A 16,065-nucleotide genomic window follows, 5' to 3' on the forward strand; every position below is an offset into this window, starting at 1 on the left:
ATGACATGGGGATCCGAAATAGAGTCCGTTCGACATGATATTTCCATCTCGCTCTAACGGGGAACATTGGAGCAGTGGAAATATTCCGGTGACTTGTGTTCATTTCCCAACATAGTTGCTGATGGAAATTAAACTCAATAATTAAAACCTGCAATTAAACGCCAATCTCAGTGGTGTTTCACTGATGTCTTCCCTGGTTTGTACTACATATGAGTTTGATTCCTAACTGCCGGCTGAAAAAGCCACTGAGTTCAAGGACAATTTGGGATGTATAACAAAGACTGGCCTTGCAAGCGACTCTCACATCTCCTGAAATAATGGTTTAAAAGGGTGAATGCGTCCCTGCACTGATTGGATCTTTCATCAGCCCTTGTAATGGACAGACGTGTTGAATAATAAAGCGCTTTGTGACGTCAAGAAAAAGATCAATTCAGAACATCTCAGTGAAACCGAGGCTCAAACCCATATCTGCGAACAGAAGGGAAACAGAATGTTGGCAGTTTTTACAGAGAGATATTGTTTAGCTGAATGTTGACACTGGAAGGCTGTAAAGTTCCTAATTGAAGGATGAGGCGCTGTTCCTCGAGCGAACCTTGAGCTTCATTGGATAATTTTGTGACTGGATTCAAACTCAAAATCCTGTCTCAATGACATCTCAATTAAAGATGTCGGCTGCTTGAAAACACAACAGTTTAGCTTTCTGCCTGATCATGAGAGCGACTGTGACATTTACAAAACTAAATCATTTGATAAAATAGTTCAAAACCATCAAGATTGAAATCCTATGAGGAAAAGTCAAGTTGTTATAGAGAACTCTGCTGAGAAAGCTTCATTGGACAGCACAGAAAGTAGGTGAAGAGTCTGAATAAAACGACACCAGCGAACAAGTCAACAACAAAACTGAATCAACTGTTCTGAAGATCAGTGAGTAAAAGCTGGGTTCTCCGTGCACCATCAGCTCATCAAGTCGATGTGTTGTCTGGATAACGCATTTTGTTTAAAACAGGATTTATTGAACTGAGTTGAGCAGGCACGTTATTGCAGAACAAATAAGATACCTCTAGATTTTCCTTTGAAAACATAGAAACTAGGAGCAAACATCTAGTTTGTTGATATATTGAATTGAAATAAACTGAATTACAGTGCAAATGAATTGCTATTCAAAATCAAACCTTAGTTTCAGGTAAATTACGTGGAACAATTAAATTACAAACAAGAACTCAAGTGACCTGTCAGCTCAAACACAGAGAGTAAATTTCAGAGTGAAGACTTAAAAAAATTCAATTTTTTGCAAGTGAGGGTTAAGTGCAGAGCGGGAAGGAGCTGCTGTGTAATTTTAACCGAGTTACTGCAGCAAAAGTACAAGAGGGAAGGAGTGGAACACTCTAAATAACGAGAACTTTATTAAATAGACAACCCATTTCAGTGAAATGTTGGGACGGCTGAGAGCTGTTTGCCTACACATCCTGTGCTCTGTGGGAACTCCAAATAAGACTGATGATAATAGTCAGATTCATAATACATTACAGAACCAAGCAGAATACAGAAAGTGCAGAGGAGAGATGGAAAAAGGAAATTAGATCAGAAGAGAGAGCGAATGAGAAAAGATTTGCAGGTAACAACCGAAAACACAGAAAGTTTTTTACCAGCATAAGGGCAGTCACTGAAAGGGTGGCTGATTTGGAGATCCTGTGCGGGAGAGGCCATGGCTGACGTACTAAATGAGAACATACAAACAAACTAATTAGCAACAGGATTGGGCCACTCAGCCCCTCGAGCCTGCTCTGCCATTCAATAAGACCCTGCCTGATCTGATTGTAACCTCAACCTCACATTCCTGCCTACCCCCAATAACCTTTCACACCCCCCCCCCCCCCACCACCTTGTTAATCAAGAATCTCTCTAACTCTGCCTTTAAAATATTCAGAGACTCTGCTTCCACCAGCTTCTGAGGAAAGAGCTCCAAAGGCGCTCGACCCCGGGATAGAAAAGAAACTCCGTCCGACATGAGCGACCCCTTATTTGTAAATAGTGACCCCTAGTTCCAGATTTTGCTACAAGAGGAAACGTGCTCTCCACCTCCACCCTGTCAAGACCCTCAGGATCTTAAAGGTTTGAATCTAGTTGCCTCTTACTCTCCTGAACTCCAGGCGATACAAGCCTAACCTGTTCAACCTCACCTCATAAGACAACCGGCCCATCCCTGGTATTCACCTCGTAAACTTTGCACTAAACCTGTCATCACAAAACAAGCGGATGCTGCTAATGTCATTGGTGGGGAAATTGGATAGGATGAAAATAGATGAAGTGGAAGCTATCACAAGGCTGGCACCGCTCACAGTAGAAATGCTGCTCGATCCACATTGGATACACATTGGATTACTAAGGGAATGAAGGGTGGAAATAGCAGAGACTCGAGCCACAATCTTTCAATCCTCCTTGGAGATGCGAGTGAAGCCAGACGACTGCAGGTTGTTCATGTTACATCCGTGTTTAAAATGGAGAGGGATAAACCCAGTAACTACAGAGCAGTTAGTCTCATGCTGGTGGTGGGGAAACGTTTAAAGACAATAATCCAGAACAAAATTCATTGTCACTCGGTAGAACATGAGTTGATAATTGATAACCAGCACAGATTGGTTAACAGAAAATCAGCACTGAAATACTTAATAAAGCTCTTTGATGACGTGTCAGAGAACATTGACCAGGGGAGCGAGGATGATGATGTGTGTCTGGATTTCCAAAGGGAATTGAAAAAGTCCCACATAATGAACTTGTGGTAAAATTCCAGCAGCTGGGATTAAAGGGGCAGCGACAGCATGGATACAAAATTGAATAAGGGACAAAAAGGGTAAAGTAGTGGCGAGCTCTGAAGTAGAGTCATACGGACTCAAACGTTAACTCTGTTTCTCTCTACACAGTGCTGGCAGGGCTGCTGAGTTTATACAGCATTTTCTGTTTTCTTGTAAATTTTAATAACTCCCAGCCTATATTCAAGTTTGCTGATAACACTAGGTTCGGGGACATGGTTAGTAGCGCATGTGGGAGCAGCAAGTTTCAAAGGGTCATTGACAGATTCAGTGAGTGAATAAAACTGGGGCCGTGGTGGTCAACATTGGGAAGAGTGAGGTCATCCATCTTGAACTAAAGAAAGATCCGAGAATTTCCTAAACAGTCAGAAACTCGGGACTATGCCAGGAGGAGCCGAGAGTGAAAGCTGAGTGAGACGGAGGGTGGAGAAGAACAGCGGCAGATCTGCCCGAGAGCAGCCGCGAGGGAGAGAGAAGGAGAGAAGAGTGAGAGTGGCGGGGGATAAAGAGCTGAGAGGAAGGGGCTGGAGCAAACCGGCCATGTTCAAAATATTCAATGCTTGATATCACAGGAAAGGAGGTAACTGGTTAGTTTGTGCCGATTTCTCTGTTTTTCTCTTTCTAAATTACGACATTGATTGAAACTAGGAGATGAGAATTTAAAAAAAATCAATCAGGGTAAGTATAACAGTAAGTGCCAGTGTGATAACTGGATTCAATGGGAATCATGGGGAAAACTCTCTGCTGCTTGGAGTCATACCTAGCACAGAGGAAGATGTTTGTGGTTGCTGGAGGTCAATCATCTCAGCTCCAGGACATCATTGCAGGAGTTCCTCAGGGTATGTCCTCGGCCCAACAATCTTCAGCTGCTTCATCAATGACCATCCTTCCAAAATAAGGTCAGAAACCTGAGGCTTGCACAGGTTCAGCATCATTCAACTTGGATACTGAAGCAGTCCATGACCAAATTCAGCAAGACCTGGACAATAGACAAGCTGAGCAGACAAGTGGAAGAAACATTCATGCCACACAAATGCCAGGCAATATATAATATATTAATTATTCATATATATATATATATATATATATACATATGGAAATGAATGAACTATCGCCAATTTTGCAGATGACACAAAACTGGGTGGGAAGGCAAATGGTGAGGGTAATTCAAAGTGTCTAAGAGGGATATAGACAGGGTATAGACAGGGAAATCTTGTTAGATTTTTGTTTTAGAGTTCCTTCAGAATGTAAGCAGCAGGGATGATAAAGGGGAGACAGTTGTATTCCAAAAGACATTCTATAAGGTGCCACATAAAATGTCACTGACACAAGATAAGAGTATATGTTGTTAGGGTTCATATATTAACATGGAGTGAGAACTGGCTAACTAACAGGAAACAGAGAGTCAGGATAAATGGGTCATTTTGAGGTTGGCAAACTATAACTAGTGGACAGATACAGAGTTCAGTATTGGGGCCTCTACTATTTACGATCGATGTTAATGATTTGGATGATAGTACCCACTGTATTGCAGCAAAATGTGTTGACGATGCAAATAAAGGAATCAAAGCAAGTTGAAAGTGGATAGAGAGAGTCTGCATAGATATGTAGATGTTCAAGTGAATGGGGATAAAATGGCAGATATAGTACAATGTAGTAAAATGTCAGGTTGCCCACTTCTGCAAGAAGCATTGGAGAGAGGAATATTACTTAGATGGAGAGAGACTGCAGAATCCTGTGGTACAGAGGGATCCTTGTACAAGAATTACAAAAAATGTTTAGATGACATTGCAGAATGCTGCAGTACAGATGGATATAGGTGCCGCTGTATAAGAATCATTGAAAAAAAGTTAGCATGCAGGTGCATCAAATACTTAGGAGGGCTTGCAAAATGTTGGTCTTAATTGCAAGGGGACTGGAATAGAAAAGCGGAGAAGCCTTGCTGCAACTGTACAGGGCATTGGCGAGACCACACCTAGAATAATGGGTGCTGATTTGGTCTGATTACTGAAGGATGGACATTACTTGCATTGAAGACAGTTCCCGAGAAAGATGACTGGGATATCCTCGTCTGAGGGGGTTTTCTAACGAGGAAGTGTTGAGCAGGTTGGATCTAGACTCACTGGAATTTAGAATGACTTAACAATATGAAAGTGAATGAGCATCTGGCAATGAGTGACCGCAATATGTGAGAGACAGACATTCAGTTCGAGCAGAAAGGTCACATACATGCTGGTTATCACCTCAAGTAAAGCCAATAAGGACGGAATGAGTGGTAAACTGAGCACGTTAAATTCCCATCAGCTATTAACAGGTAAAACAAGACAGGAAACAATCAGAGGCACTCAAATAATAATTTAGTGTAATCTGTATCTAATGCAAACCCGAAGGAATGAAACTTTTCTGATAATTATGGTTACTTATTATTATGGTTAATATTATTAATAATGGGACGGAATTCCATAAATTAAACCAGTGATTAAGAAGGAATGACAATTTCTGTCCAGATAATGATGAACTGTAATTTGGTGCGATGCTGTCTCCGCTGGGCTGATAGTTTTGTCCTTCTCGGTGGTTCATGTCACAGGGAGGACGCTGCTGTTCAAATAAAGATGGCGAATTACTGCAGGGTGTCCTATAGATCGGAAAACCTGCTGCTAAGTTCCCCTCCGAGTCACTCATCATCCTGACTTGTAAATATATCGCCGTTCCTTCACTGTCGCTGGGTCAAAATCCTGGAACTTCCTTCCTAACAGCACTCTGGGTGTACCTACACCAGACGGAACGCAGCGCTTCAAGAAATCAGCCCACCAGCACCTTCTCAAGGGCAACTCGGGATGGGCAAAAATAATTCCGGCCCAGCCAGCGAAGCCGACATCCCGTGAATTAACTTTAAAAAATATGACCTTCACGATATTGTTTCCATCTAAGAGGATGTTTTTTTTCTATTCAGATAATCATACAGCGATAGTGAAGACGAGGTGGCCTCTCAGAGAAATTGCGCCTGTGCCAGTTCTTTGGGAGGAATGTGCTGAGGGAAAGGGGAATACATTGGCTGGGATGTGTTTGCAGCATTTACAGCTTGTATCCATCTGTGAATAAACACAATATCAGAGATCTGTTGAAGATTGAAGTTTTGCACTGGAAGCAGGAAACTATTGCAAATAACAGACATGATTGTGGGCATCTGAAAATGCTCCCTTTTGGCATTATTGAGGATGCAAATAGCAGAGGAGGGTTTCGATCCATAGATCTCTGGGTTATGAGCCTAGCACGCTTCTGCTACGCCACTCTGCTGCGTTGCTTATGAAGTCTACTGTTCATTTTGATGTTAAAGTGTTTCCCATAGTTAGAATATATTTCCTGCTGTTGAATTGTGCTCTCTGGTATTGCGAAATGTTTTTTGTTGTTGTGTAAAATGCTTCCCTGCAGTACAAACGAGTTCCCGGTTGTACTAATATGATGGCCGAGCCAGCGAATCTAATATCCATTGAATTAATTAATAAAAATAAGTTCCGCTCTGTTGCACTTCTCAGCTCTGGCCAGTAGATGTCAGCACACTCAGAGAGCGACAGAGCAGACAAAAACCGTTCACATTTTATTGGACGGCGAAGGGAGGTTTTTGGAATTACTAACGGTGGAAATGATATTTCATAATATTTTGTTGTACCAAGCAGACGTTATAATGTTATACCGTCCGACCGTTTTTTTTTTTTATTTGAGAGTGAGATACATTCTTCACTGCCCTTTTCTGGCCCATATTGTGAACGTGGGATTCAATATCTCTGTCATTCACTGGTACTGTGTGAAACTGAGAGACATTCTGAACCTGTCAGTCTTAGTTACTGTACGTGAGTGTGGAGACATTGTCAGCGGAACTGCCAATGTGTTTGGATTTATTCTGACAGTCATTCTCTTGGGCAGTATATTTGTGTTATATTCCATTCTTATCTGTATCACTATTTTCTGCTACTCAGAGAGGTGGGTTACATTCTGAAACTGTCAGTGAAACCGTATGTGTGGAAGTATTTTGCTCAATCAGTCAGCTTCTGGTGCTGAAATTGAGTGTTGGAGTCATTCTGTGTCTCTCATTTTCTGGCACAATATACATGTGTCATATTCAGACTGCATATTGCATTTTCTGGTATTGTATGAGTGTCTGGACATTTTTTAAGCCTGCCAGTAGAACTGCAGGTGTGCAAGTTCTCAGTCACTTTCTGGTAATGCAAACGAGTTTGAGATTCATTCTGAATCTCTTAATGGTGTGTGTGTGTGCTGTGTGTGTGTTTAACTCTATCAGTCAGTACTTCTGTATGTGAACATGGAAATCATTCTGAATCTGAAGTCTTTGGTGCCCTTTTTTATTCATTCGTGGGATGTTGACTTCGCTGGCTAGGACAGCAGTTATTGTCCATCCTTAGTTGCCCTTTAGAAGGTGGTGGTGAGATACCTTCTTGAACCACTGCAGTGCATGTGGTGTAGGTACATCCTCAGTACTATTCGGAAGGGAGTTCCAGGATTTTGACCCAGCGACAGTGAAGGAACAGAGATATATTTCCAAGTCAGGATTTTGAGTGTAGTATGCATTCTGTATCGTTACATATATGTCAGCTTCTCATAACGTGTGTGAGCGTAGCATTCAATACAGATCTGTCAGTGGCACTCTGTATCTGTGATATTGTAAAGTAAGTGTGGGAATCTTCTGTTTCTTTCATCACTTGGTTGTGTTTGTGAGCATGAGATTCATTCTGTATCTTGTCAGTGGGATTAATTTTACGTCTGTCAAACTTTGGTATTTAAAAAAATGTGAGATTCAATTGGTGTTTTTTAATCATCGGTATTGTATGTGAAAGTGGAATTTATTGTGTGTGTTAGTGTGTGGTCTTCCATTTGTATCCGTCAGCATCTGTTACTCTATGTGATGCTTGGACTCTTTCTAAATCTCTCAGTGGTACAATTGGTGTGTTATATTTCTTTAGTATCACTCAGATTCAGCTATTGTGAGTGAGTGCAGTGAACAGCCTGTATCTTTCAGCATCTGGCACTGAAAATGTGCTTGAGAATTATTCTCTGCTTCTGTGTGAGTGTGGATTGATTATATAACCTTCAGTCTCTGGGACTAATTATACGTTTGATTCATTCCACATACATTTCCAGCAGAACAACAGGCCACTGATATGGTAGGTTTAAAGCAAACAATGTGTGTCAGCTTTGGCTGAGTATTAAATCTCTGTCACTGTGAACACAATTGTTAAAGATAATGTATCCTTCAATCTGATCCTGGATTGGTCCAGCAAGTGTAACTCCAGCTTGTACGAAACGAATTGTTATGTGGCATTGAGTCTGATTCTGAGTCAGAATTTCCACACAAATGCAAAATGGAGCTCAGTCCTGAATTGGTAAAGTATCTTTAATTTGACACTGTGTGAGGATTTAGAATTAGCATGGAGTTTGTAGCTCAATTCATAGTCATCAAATTAATATTGTATCTCAGTTTCATAATCAGGGTGAGTTTTAACTAGAATCTGGGTTTGTATCTCAGGTTATACTCGCTTTCAGAATATCTCAAACTGATAATGTAATTGAGATTTGGATTTGCATCTAATGTATGTGTCAGGACACAATGTGGGAATTAATACTGCAATTTATAAACTAATGATGTGTGTAAATATTGGACTGTTGCAAACATGAATCTCAATGTACATTATTAAGGTTAAGCCTGTAAACTTGAAACTGGAAACATGCATCAGTTTTATTGGACATTCAGTTTGTAGCTGAGGCTGTCCTATTGTGGGATTGAACTGCTAAAAATTGGATCGTGGGTGAGAATGTGGACTACCCGTCAGTGGTACTGAGTCGAGGTAACACGGGAACAACATCTATCTCTCCTGCACAGTTTGACTGATGGATGGAAAGTGTGACACTGGAACTATTTCTGCTGTCTGAGACTGTGAAATTGATGACCTGTCTGTGTCTCTGCGCTCTGTCAGTGATAATGTACGGACTGTGTGGGAGGAGCTGGCGGGAATATTCATTCTAACGTGGCTGGAGGAAACATCACATTTATTCTGGTTCCTTCAAATATTTGCCTGTTGGAAAAAAGTATATTTTAGGACTCAAGTACAGGTGGGGTGGAAGATACAGATTCCGTCAGTTTAACCTCTATAAATAATCATTGTGAACGGTTTGAGAGGCTTTAGCCAGGCTCTAGCTCTGATTGGTCAGTCCATTCTCAATCCAAATCTTCAACCAATCGGAGAGCCAGGTAGCAGGAATTGGAAGTGCCGATTGGCTTATATTTTCAAACTCGAAAATCCCGCCAATTTGAGGGAAAAATATAATAGCCGAACGGCTTAATTTCCAGGCAATTTTAATCTCACACTTTAGGAGCTGTAATATTGCATTTTGCGTCACAGAATCCTGGCGGTATTTTAGGAACAGATTAAATTTGTCAATCTCTTATCTGTAACCGGCGGTAACAAAGCAGCGATTTAAAACAGAGCCAATCTCAGCTCACTGGAAACGCAATAACATAGGTTACCAACCGACTCCTTCACACAGGCTTCATCGGGACAGAGAGAAACGGCTGATTTCTGACCCTCTCCCCTGAAAGCGGCCGGGAATGTTACAATCGGAAGAGCGGAGCGCTCCAGCAGCCACACGCTCAGCATAGCTGCTCTTTCTCAGGAGCCTGTGAACACGGCCCGCGGGGAGCTGCAGTCCAGCCCGGGAGGAGCGAGACTTGGCTTTGGCTTTGTCCTGGGCTTTACCGCCGGTCTTTCTACAATCTTACACACACTTACACCACGAATGAAGAATTCCTCCCGCACTCACCCTTCCCCGATCTTCTGGGGAATGCAGTCGGCCACTTCTGAATGGTCAATGTGTTCGGAATCTCATTGGGTGGCTTTTGTAACCAATCAGAGAGCAGCTTATTTCACCAGCTTTCAAAGATCAATGAGAAAATGGGCCGGAGATTGACTGAGCCAAACTGGCAGAGCTGAAACGGGTTTTCAAATTGAAAATAAGCGCCAATGTATTTGAGAATGGCTGAAAAAAGAGACATGTCAAAGCTTTTCCTTCTGCACTCAACAGGACACTCCAAGAAAACCAATATAAGGGGAAGACAACAATTTATACTGATAGAGAATATACTTCAGGGTGGAAAGTGACGGTCTCAGGCCCGGTCATGAGCTTGTGTGATACACAGCGCGAAATGATCTGATCAGGGTAGCCATTACCCTGCAGGATGCCTTTGATGAGCCCGATTTCAGCATCAAGCTTGCATGGTGAGCAAATGGCTCGGGCCCTGTTTACAAGGTTGCCGATAAGACCAGTCTTACAGAGCGTGGAACTGTAAGAATCCCAACGCGTATATTGACCAGTGAAGGTCGGCTTGCGGTAATCCTGGTAGAGAATCCTCTGGAAGATTTCTCAACTAGTGTGTCATGGGAGGGGAGTTATTTTGACTGCTCCATTTCATAGGTGAATTTGAGCGCAGGATGGAGCCCATAAAGACATGTAAGGAAATTGTTACATGCAGCTGCGGATTTAAATATAGCAAACGTATCATCCACATATCGGAAATATGCGAGGGGGAGGAGGTGAGGCGTCTTTCCATCCAAGGCCCGAATTTTACGATCGGAAAACGTGAGTGATGAAATGTTAGAATTATTTTATTTCGTTAGTCCATTATTTTCTTGTTGGAAATCTTGCCACACGTTCTGTTGTTATTTATCTCATTTTGGAAACCACAGAGATTAACTCCGCGGGTCCGGAATTGTGGTCTGACCACGGATAAGGCTGAAAATTAAGTCACTACTGCGATGGCCGGGAATCGAACCCGGTCAACTGCTTGGAAGCAGCTATGCTCACCACTATACCACCATCGCAAAATTATTTTCAGCATTTATAGTACCGCTGAAACACAGTATATCTTTGGCATTTTGTGTCTGAATGATAAACTGTTTTGCAATAACTCTCACCATGCTTATGTTTTTTCACACTCATTTAAAATGTCCCCAAAGAAGTTACCTCTTTGCACGTCTCACGTTCAGCCAGCAGATGGCACCAGTCCACAATAAATTGGCTCATGCTGTTTCTCAGATCAGAAACATCGAGACAGGAAAAGGTCTGTTGCTGTCCGGGGAACGGGCCGTGAAAGAGACAAAGATAGTGACTAACTACAACGGCTCCATGTAGATATCCACAAAGTACCGAACAATAAAAAAATGTAATTTATCCTGGAAGGGATGAGGAAGTTCTGTCTGAAATAACTAGACCAACACCGCCCTTAAAATAATCAATTTGATGTCACAAATTCAATACCAATCGTTTAAATTTCAGCCGGTATTCATTTCCATTTTTAGACAGACACTTTCACTGACCGGTTCAATCTTTGCAAAACATTTCGAAATCCCGCTGATTAAACTAAAGACCCATAATCCGATTTTGTCTTGTTCTTAGTCCCATTCATTTGTTATACCTTCAGACTAACTGGTTTAAAGTCTGTTTGTCTGGTCTGTTTGTGACCTTAGTTCTCCTTCTCTGCCTGCTCCTCATACCTCTTGACTGCCTTGTAGATTACAGATCTCTGGAACTCAAGCTTGGCCAAATCCCACGTCACAACTCAAACCCAAACACATTATATTCTCCAATTCAGCTGGAAGAGGAATTAGTAAAAGTCTCGACCCTCACGCCTTCTCCTCCCTCCCAGAAACATGCTACGGGCCCCCTTGTCCTCACTTATCACCCCACCAGCCTCCACATTGAAAGGACCATCCTCCTCCATTTCTGCCAACTCCAGCATGATGCCACTACCAAACACATCTTCCCTTCACCACCTCTGTCGGCATTCCGTAGGGATCGTTCCCTCCGGGACACCCTGGTCCACTCTTCCATCACCCCCTACTCCTCAACCCCCACCTATGGTACCACCCCATGCCCACGCAAAAGATGCAACACCTGCCCCTTCACTTCCTCTCTCCTCACCGTCCAAGGGCCCAAACACTCCTTTCAAGTGAAGCAGCATTTCACTTGCATTTCCCCCAACTTAGTCTACTGCATTCGTTGCTCCCAATGTGGTCTCCTCTACATTGGAAAGACGAAATGTGAACTGGGCGACTGCTTTGCAGAACACCTGCAGTCTGTCCGCAAGAATGACCCAAACCTCCCTGTCGCTTGCCATTTTAACACTCTATCCTGATCTCTTGCCCACATGTCTGTCCTTGGCTTGCTGCATTGTTCCAGTGAAGCTCAACACAAATGGAGGAACAGAACCTCATCTTCCGACTAGGCACTTTACAGCCTTCTGGACTGAATATTGAATTCAACAACTTTAGGTCTTGAACTCCCTCCTCCCTCCCCACCCCCTTTCTGTTTCTTCCCCCTTCCTTTTGTTTTTTTCCAATAATTTATATAGGTTTTTCTTTTCCCACCTATTTCCATTAATTTTAAATCTTTTATGCCCTGCTAGTCTTTCCACCCCACCCCCACTAGAGCTGTACCTTGAGTGCCCTGCCATCCATTCTTAATTAGCACATTCGTTTACATAATATCACCACCTTCAACATCTCTGTGTTCTTTTGTTTTTTTGTCTGTGACATCTGCTCTTATCACTGCTTGCTTGTCCCTAAAACCACACGGCACCCCCCACTTCTCCACCACCGCCCCCCCCCCACCCCAAACCCCGCCACACCTTAAACCATCCTATATTTCCCCCATCTCCTTATATTCACTCAGTTCTGTGGAAGGGTCATGAGGACTCGAAACATCAATTCTTTTCTTCTCCGGAGATGGTGCCAGTCCTGCTGAGTGTTTCCATGGAATTCTGCTTTTGTTTTGGATGATCACAGACTCTCTTCTGTCTGTCACTCAGTCTCCACCCCGCCCCGCCTCTCACTCTCTGTCCCTTTCTCAGTCAGGTCGGGGTGGGGTCTATAAAAGAGGAACCTGAAACAGCTCGTCTCTTTATTCTGCAGCGATCTGAGAGAAGGATCACCATGTCTGGAAGAGGGAAAGGAGGCAAAGGACTAGGGAAAGTCGGAGCAAAGCGCCACCGCAAAGTGCTTTGTGATAATATCCAGGGCATCACCAAACCAGCAATCCGCCGCCTGGCTTGCCGTGGCGGTGTCAAGCGGATCTCGGGTTTGATCTATGAGGAGACTCGCGGGGTGCTGAAGGTTTTCCTGGAGAATGTGATCAGTGACACTGAACACGCCAAGCGCAAGACGGTCACTGCCATGGATGTGGTGTACGCTCTGAAACGCCAGGGCCGCACTCTCTATGGATTCGGCAGCTGAACAACTCGACCCTTTCTACCAAACACACAACAAAGGCTCTTTTAAGAAACACCCAAAACTTCACATTAAGAGCACTGACCTGGGAACGGGAGAGAGAAATCTAAAGATGAATCAAACACAGCTTTAGCATAATTTCGTCCTCTTTCGGTCATTAGTTCATTTATTAAGGTTATTGATATCTTAAGTGGGGAGTGGAGCGGTGTATTACCTCCCCAGACCCCCACTCTCCCACTACAGTGTAGTGGAAAAATGACTCACCCCATTTTCTCTTCAATATCTATTGAACCGTACCCTGAATAAAACCCATACAGTTCATGATGTTAATGTGGGAGACCCGGAACTGTCGGCCTTCACGGTGATTTCGCCCATCAATGGCTTTCTACCTGCCTGTTATTAACAGATCAGGTAAAGAATCCGAATTGAAAACGGGTTGTAAGGCATGCCGGGCTGTCTTTTGCAGCGAAACTAGTATTTTTAACGAAAATGCTGGAAAATACTCAGCAGGTCTGGCAGCATCTGTGTGGGGACAGAGTTACCGTTCCGAATCGGCATGACGCTTCTTCAGAGCCAGAATGAAATGAGTTCAGACAGTGAGCAGCCCTTTCACAGACTCTGTGGGTGGCTCTGAAAAGAGCCTTTGGGTTATTAGATTAAAGAATGGCCGCTTCACTTGGTCTTCGAGCCCGCAGCGGCGCTGGTTTTCTTGGGCAGCAGCACGGCCTGGATATTAGGCAGCACCCCGCCCTGAGCGATGGTCACCCCTCCCAGCAGCTTGTTGAGCTCCTCGTCGTTGCGGACGGCCAGCTGCAGGTGTCTGGGGATGATGCGGGTCTTCTTGTTGTCCCGGGCCGCGTTACCGGCCAGCTCGAGGATTTCAGCCGTCAGATACTCCAGCACAGCAGCCAGATAGACCGGGGCTCCGGCACCCACACGCTCAGCATAGTTGCCCTTTCTCAGGAGCCTGTGAACACGGCCCACCGGGAACTGCAGTCCAGCCCGGGAGGAGCGAGACTTGGCCTTGGACCGAGCTTTACCACCGGTCTTTCCTCTTCCAGACATTTCCACAATCTCACAAACACTTTCACAGAGAATGAGGAAATCCTCTCACATTCGCTTCTCTTATATCTTCGGGATGAATGGTGCTGCGGGCATTGCTGATTGGTCACTTTGTGCTGCGTCTCATAATGTTGTTCATATCACCAACCAGATATCTACTGAACTCACCAATCCGGAGACTCCACGGAGAGAGGGCGGAAAATAACGGCGCCAAATTATCAGATTCCAACCGAATTTTTTCAAAATTTTAAAGCCCGCCAATATGTAAAGCAACAAATTAAAATAGAAAATTGTACTAATAGGCAATAATTACTTCAGTTTTAAAATGCAGAAATGCAAGAATCTCTCTTTCCCAAATGTACAGTTTATCTTTATCTGTCCGTTTCTGATTTTCGGTCTGTGTTTATCTATATCTGAAAACAAGCCGAAAATAACGGCGTCAAATTTACAGAATCCAAACTGTTGGTTTTTCATTCAACATCGAAAAGACCGGCCGATATATTTATAAAACAAGAAATAGATTTCATATGGAAAGTCACATTAATATTTGACTCGGTCTGATGACAGTTTTAAAAATATCTCGTCCCTGATGGGAATATTTCACATTTTATCCCGAGTTCCCGATTCGATTTTAGAATCCGGGATCCATTCGGGGTAAATTTCGATCCTTATTGAAATCCTGCAATCAACTGGTAGAAAATCTCATTTTCACTGTTCTAAAAACGGACTGTTTTTTGTAGATATTCGTGAAAGTCAAAAGTGAATATTTTTGGTGTAAATTTGCCAGTGTTGAGACTGAAGGTTCCAACACCACCGGGGCTGATAGGAAATGAACGGATCGATTATTGAGACCAAACTTGACCAGAACTGGAAACTGACGCATTTGCGTTCTATTCTCTCTCTCTCCAAAACCAGGGAAAGGGGCCGAATATAAACGCGTTTGATAACAAAGCGCAGTCACTAATTTGTGGGGCCTTATTAATGGGCCCAATGATTGAACGAGGGTTAAATCTACATTACCGAGAATCTGTGATTGAGACGTGATCAAAATAACAATTAGACAACTCGAAACGCTTAATATTAAAATCATAAATTGGAAACAAAGAAATCATATAGCTTTTTCAGGGAGATTGTGGGTGGCTCTTAAAAGAGCCGTTGTGTTTTGAATGTTTTTCAGTCCATTGTGGGGTTTTACTTGGAGCTGGTGTACTTGGTCACCGCCTTTGTCCCTTCCGACACGGCGTGCTTGGCCAGTTCCCCGGGCAGCAGCAGGCGCACGGCGGTCTGGATCTCCCGGGAGCTGATGGTGCTGCGCTTGTTGTAATGGGCCAGGCGGGAAGCCTCACCCGCGATGCGCTCGAAAATATCGCTCACGAACGAGTTCATGATGCTCATGGCCTTGGAGGAGATGCCGGTGTCGGGGTGAACCTGCTTCATCACTTTGTAGATGTAAATGGAGTAACTCTCCTTCCTCGAATTTCGCCGCTTCTTGCCGCCCTTTGCTAGCGGTTTCTTTAAGGCTTTCTTGCCTCCCTTTTTGGGAGCTGGTTTCTTCTCATCAACCATCTTCCGTTTCAGACACAGAAATAAACCAAACCCCTTCCGAGCGCCGATTAAATAGACATTCTCCCAGATCTATGCTAATGAGGAATGGGGAAACGATGATTCTGATTGGACAGCTTTAAAGCTAAAACAGTATTTTATTTTGATATTTTTCTGATGGAATATGTAAACTGACCAATTAGATATAGATTTTTCCACCAATCATTAGCCCCTTCCTTTTCCATAGAGAGACCATACGGGAATGCGGGAGTCCTTCTGGAGCAGAGAGTCCCTGATACTGTGAGAGAGAGTGGGATTTACTCACTCTCTGATACTGTGTGCGAGTGAGGGATTTA

General features: G+C 43.4%; 3 protein-coding genes across 3 annotated transcripts; 1 reads left to right on the top strand and 2 right to left on the bottom strand.

Moving 5' to 3' along the window:
* The first annotated feature begins 12,811 nt into the window (after positions 1 to 12,811).
* LOC121274505 (histone H4-like) lies at positions 12,812 to 13,111 on the top strand. The gene has a single exon (XM_041181844.1). The coding sequence runs from the start codon at positions 12,812 to 12,814 to the stop codon at positions 13,109 to 13,111; it is 300 nt and encodes a 99-aa protein (XP_041037778.1).
* Positions 13,112 to 13,639: 528 nt separating this feature from the next.
* On the bottom strand, positions 13,640 to 14,359 carry LOC121274534 (histone H2A-like). Its single transcript, XM_041181874.1, has one exon. It carries the CDS (start codon positions 14,168 to 14,170, stop codon positions 13,778 to 13,780), a length of 393 nt encoding a protein of 130 aa, XP_041037808.1. The 5' UTR covers positions 14,171 to 14,359; the 3' UTR covers positions 13,640 to 13,777.
* An 898-nt stretch (positions 14,360 to 15,257) lies between these two features.
* On the bottom strand, positions 15,258 to 15,748 carry LOC121274556 (histone H2B-like). The gene has a single exon (XM_041181895.1). It carries the CDS (start codon positions 15,731 to 15,733, stop codon positions 15,359 to 15,361), a length of 375 nt encoding a protein of 124 aa, XP_041037829.1. The 5' UTR covers positions 15,734 to 15,748; the 3' UTR covers positions 15,258 to 15,358.
* Positions 15,749 to 16,065: the final 317 nt, after the last annotated feature.

This window comes from Carcharodon carcharias (genome assembly GCF_017639515.1).
Source record: "Carcharodon carcharias isolate sCarCar2 chromosome 37 unlocalized genomic scaffold, sCarCar2.pri SUPER_37_unloc_1, whole genome shotgun sequence".
Classification (NCBI taxonomy): domain Eukaryota; kingdom Metazoa; phylum Chordata; class Chondrichthyes; order Lamniformes; family Lamnidae; genus Carcharodon; species Carcharodon carcharias.

Bases quoted from the DNA above. Each gene is read 5' to 3' on its own strand.
- LOC121274556 (XM_041181895.1), bottom strand. From the start codon at position 15,733: ATGGTTGATGAGAAGAAACCAGCTCCCAAAAAGGGAGGCAAGAAAGCC.
- LOC121274534 (XM_041181874.1), bottom strand. From the start codon at position 14,170: ATGTCTGGAAGAGGAAAGACCGGTGGTAAAGCTCGGTCCAAGGCCAAG.
- LOC121274505 (XM_041181844.1), top strand. From the start codon at position 12,812: ATGTCTGGAAGAGGGAAAGGAGGCAAAGGACTAGGGAAAGTCGGAGCA.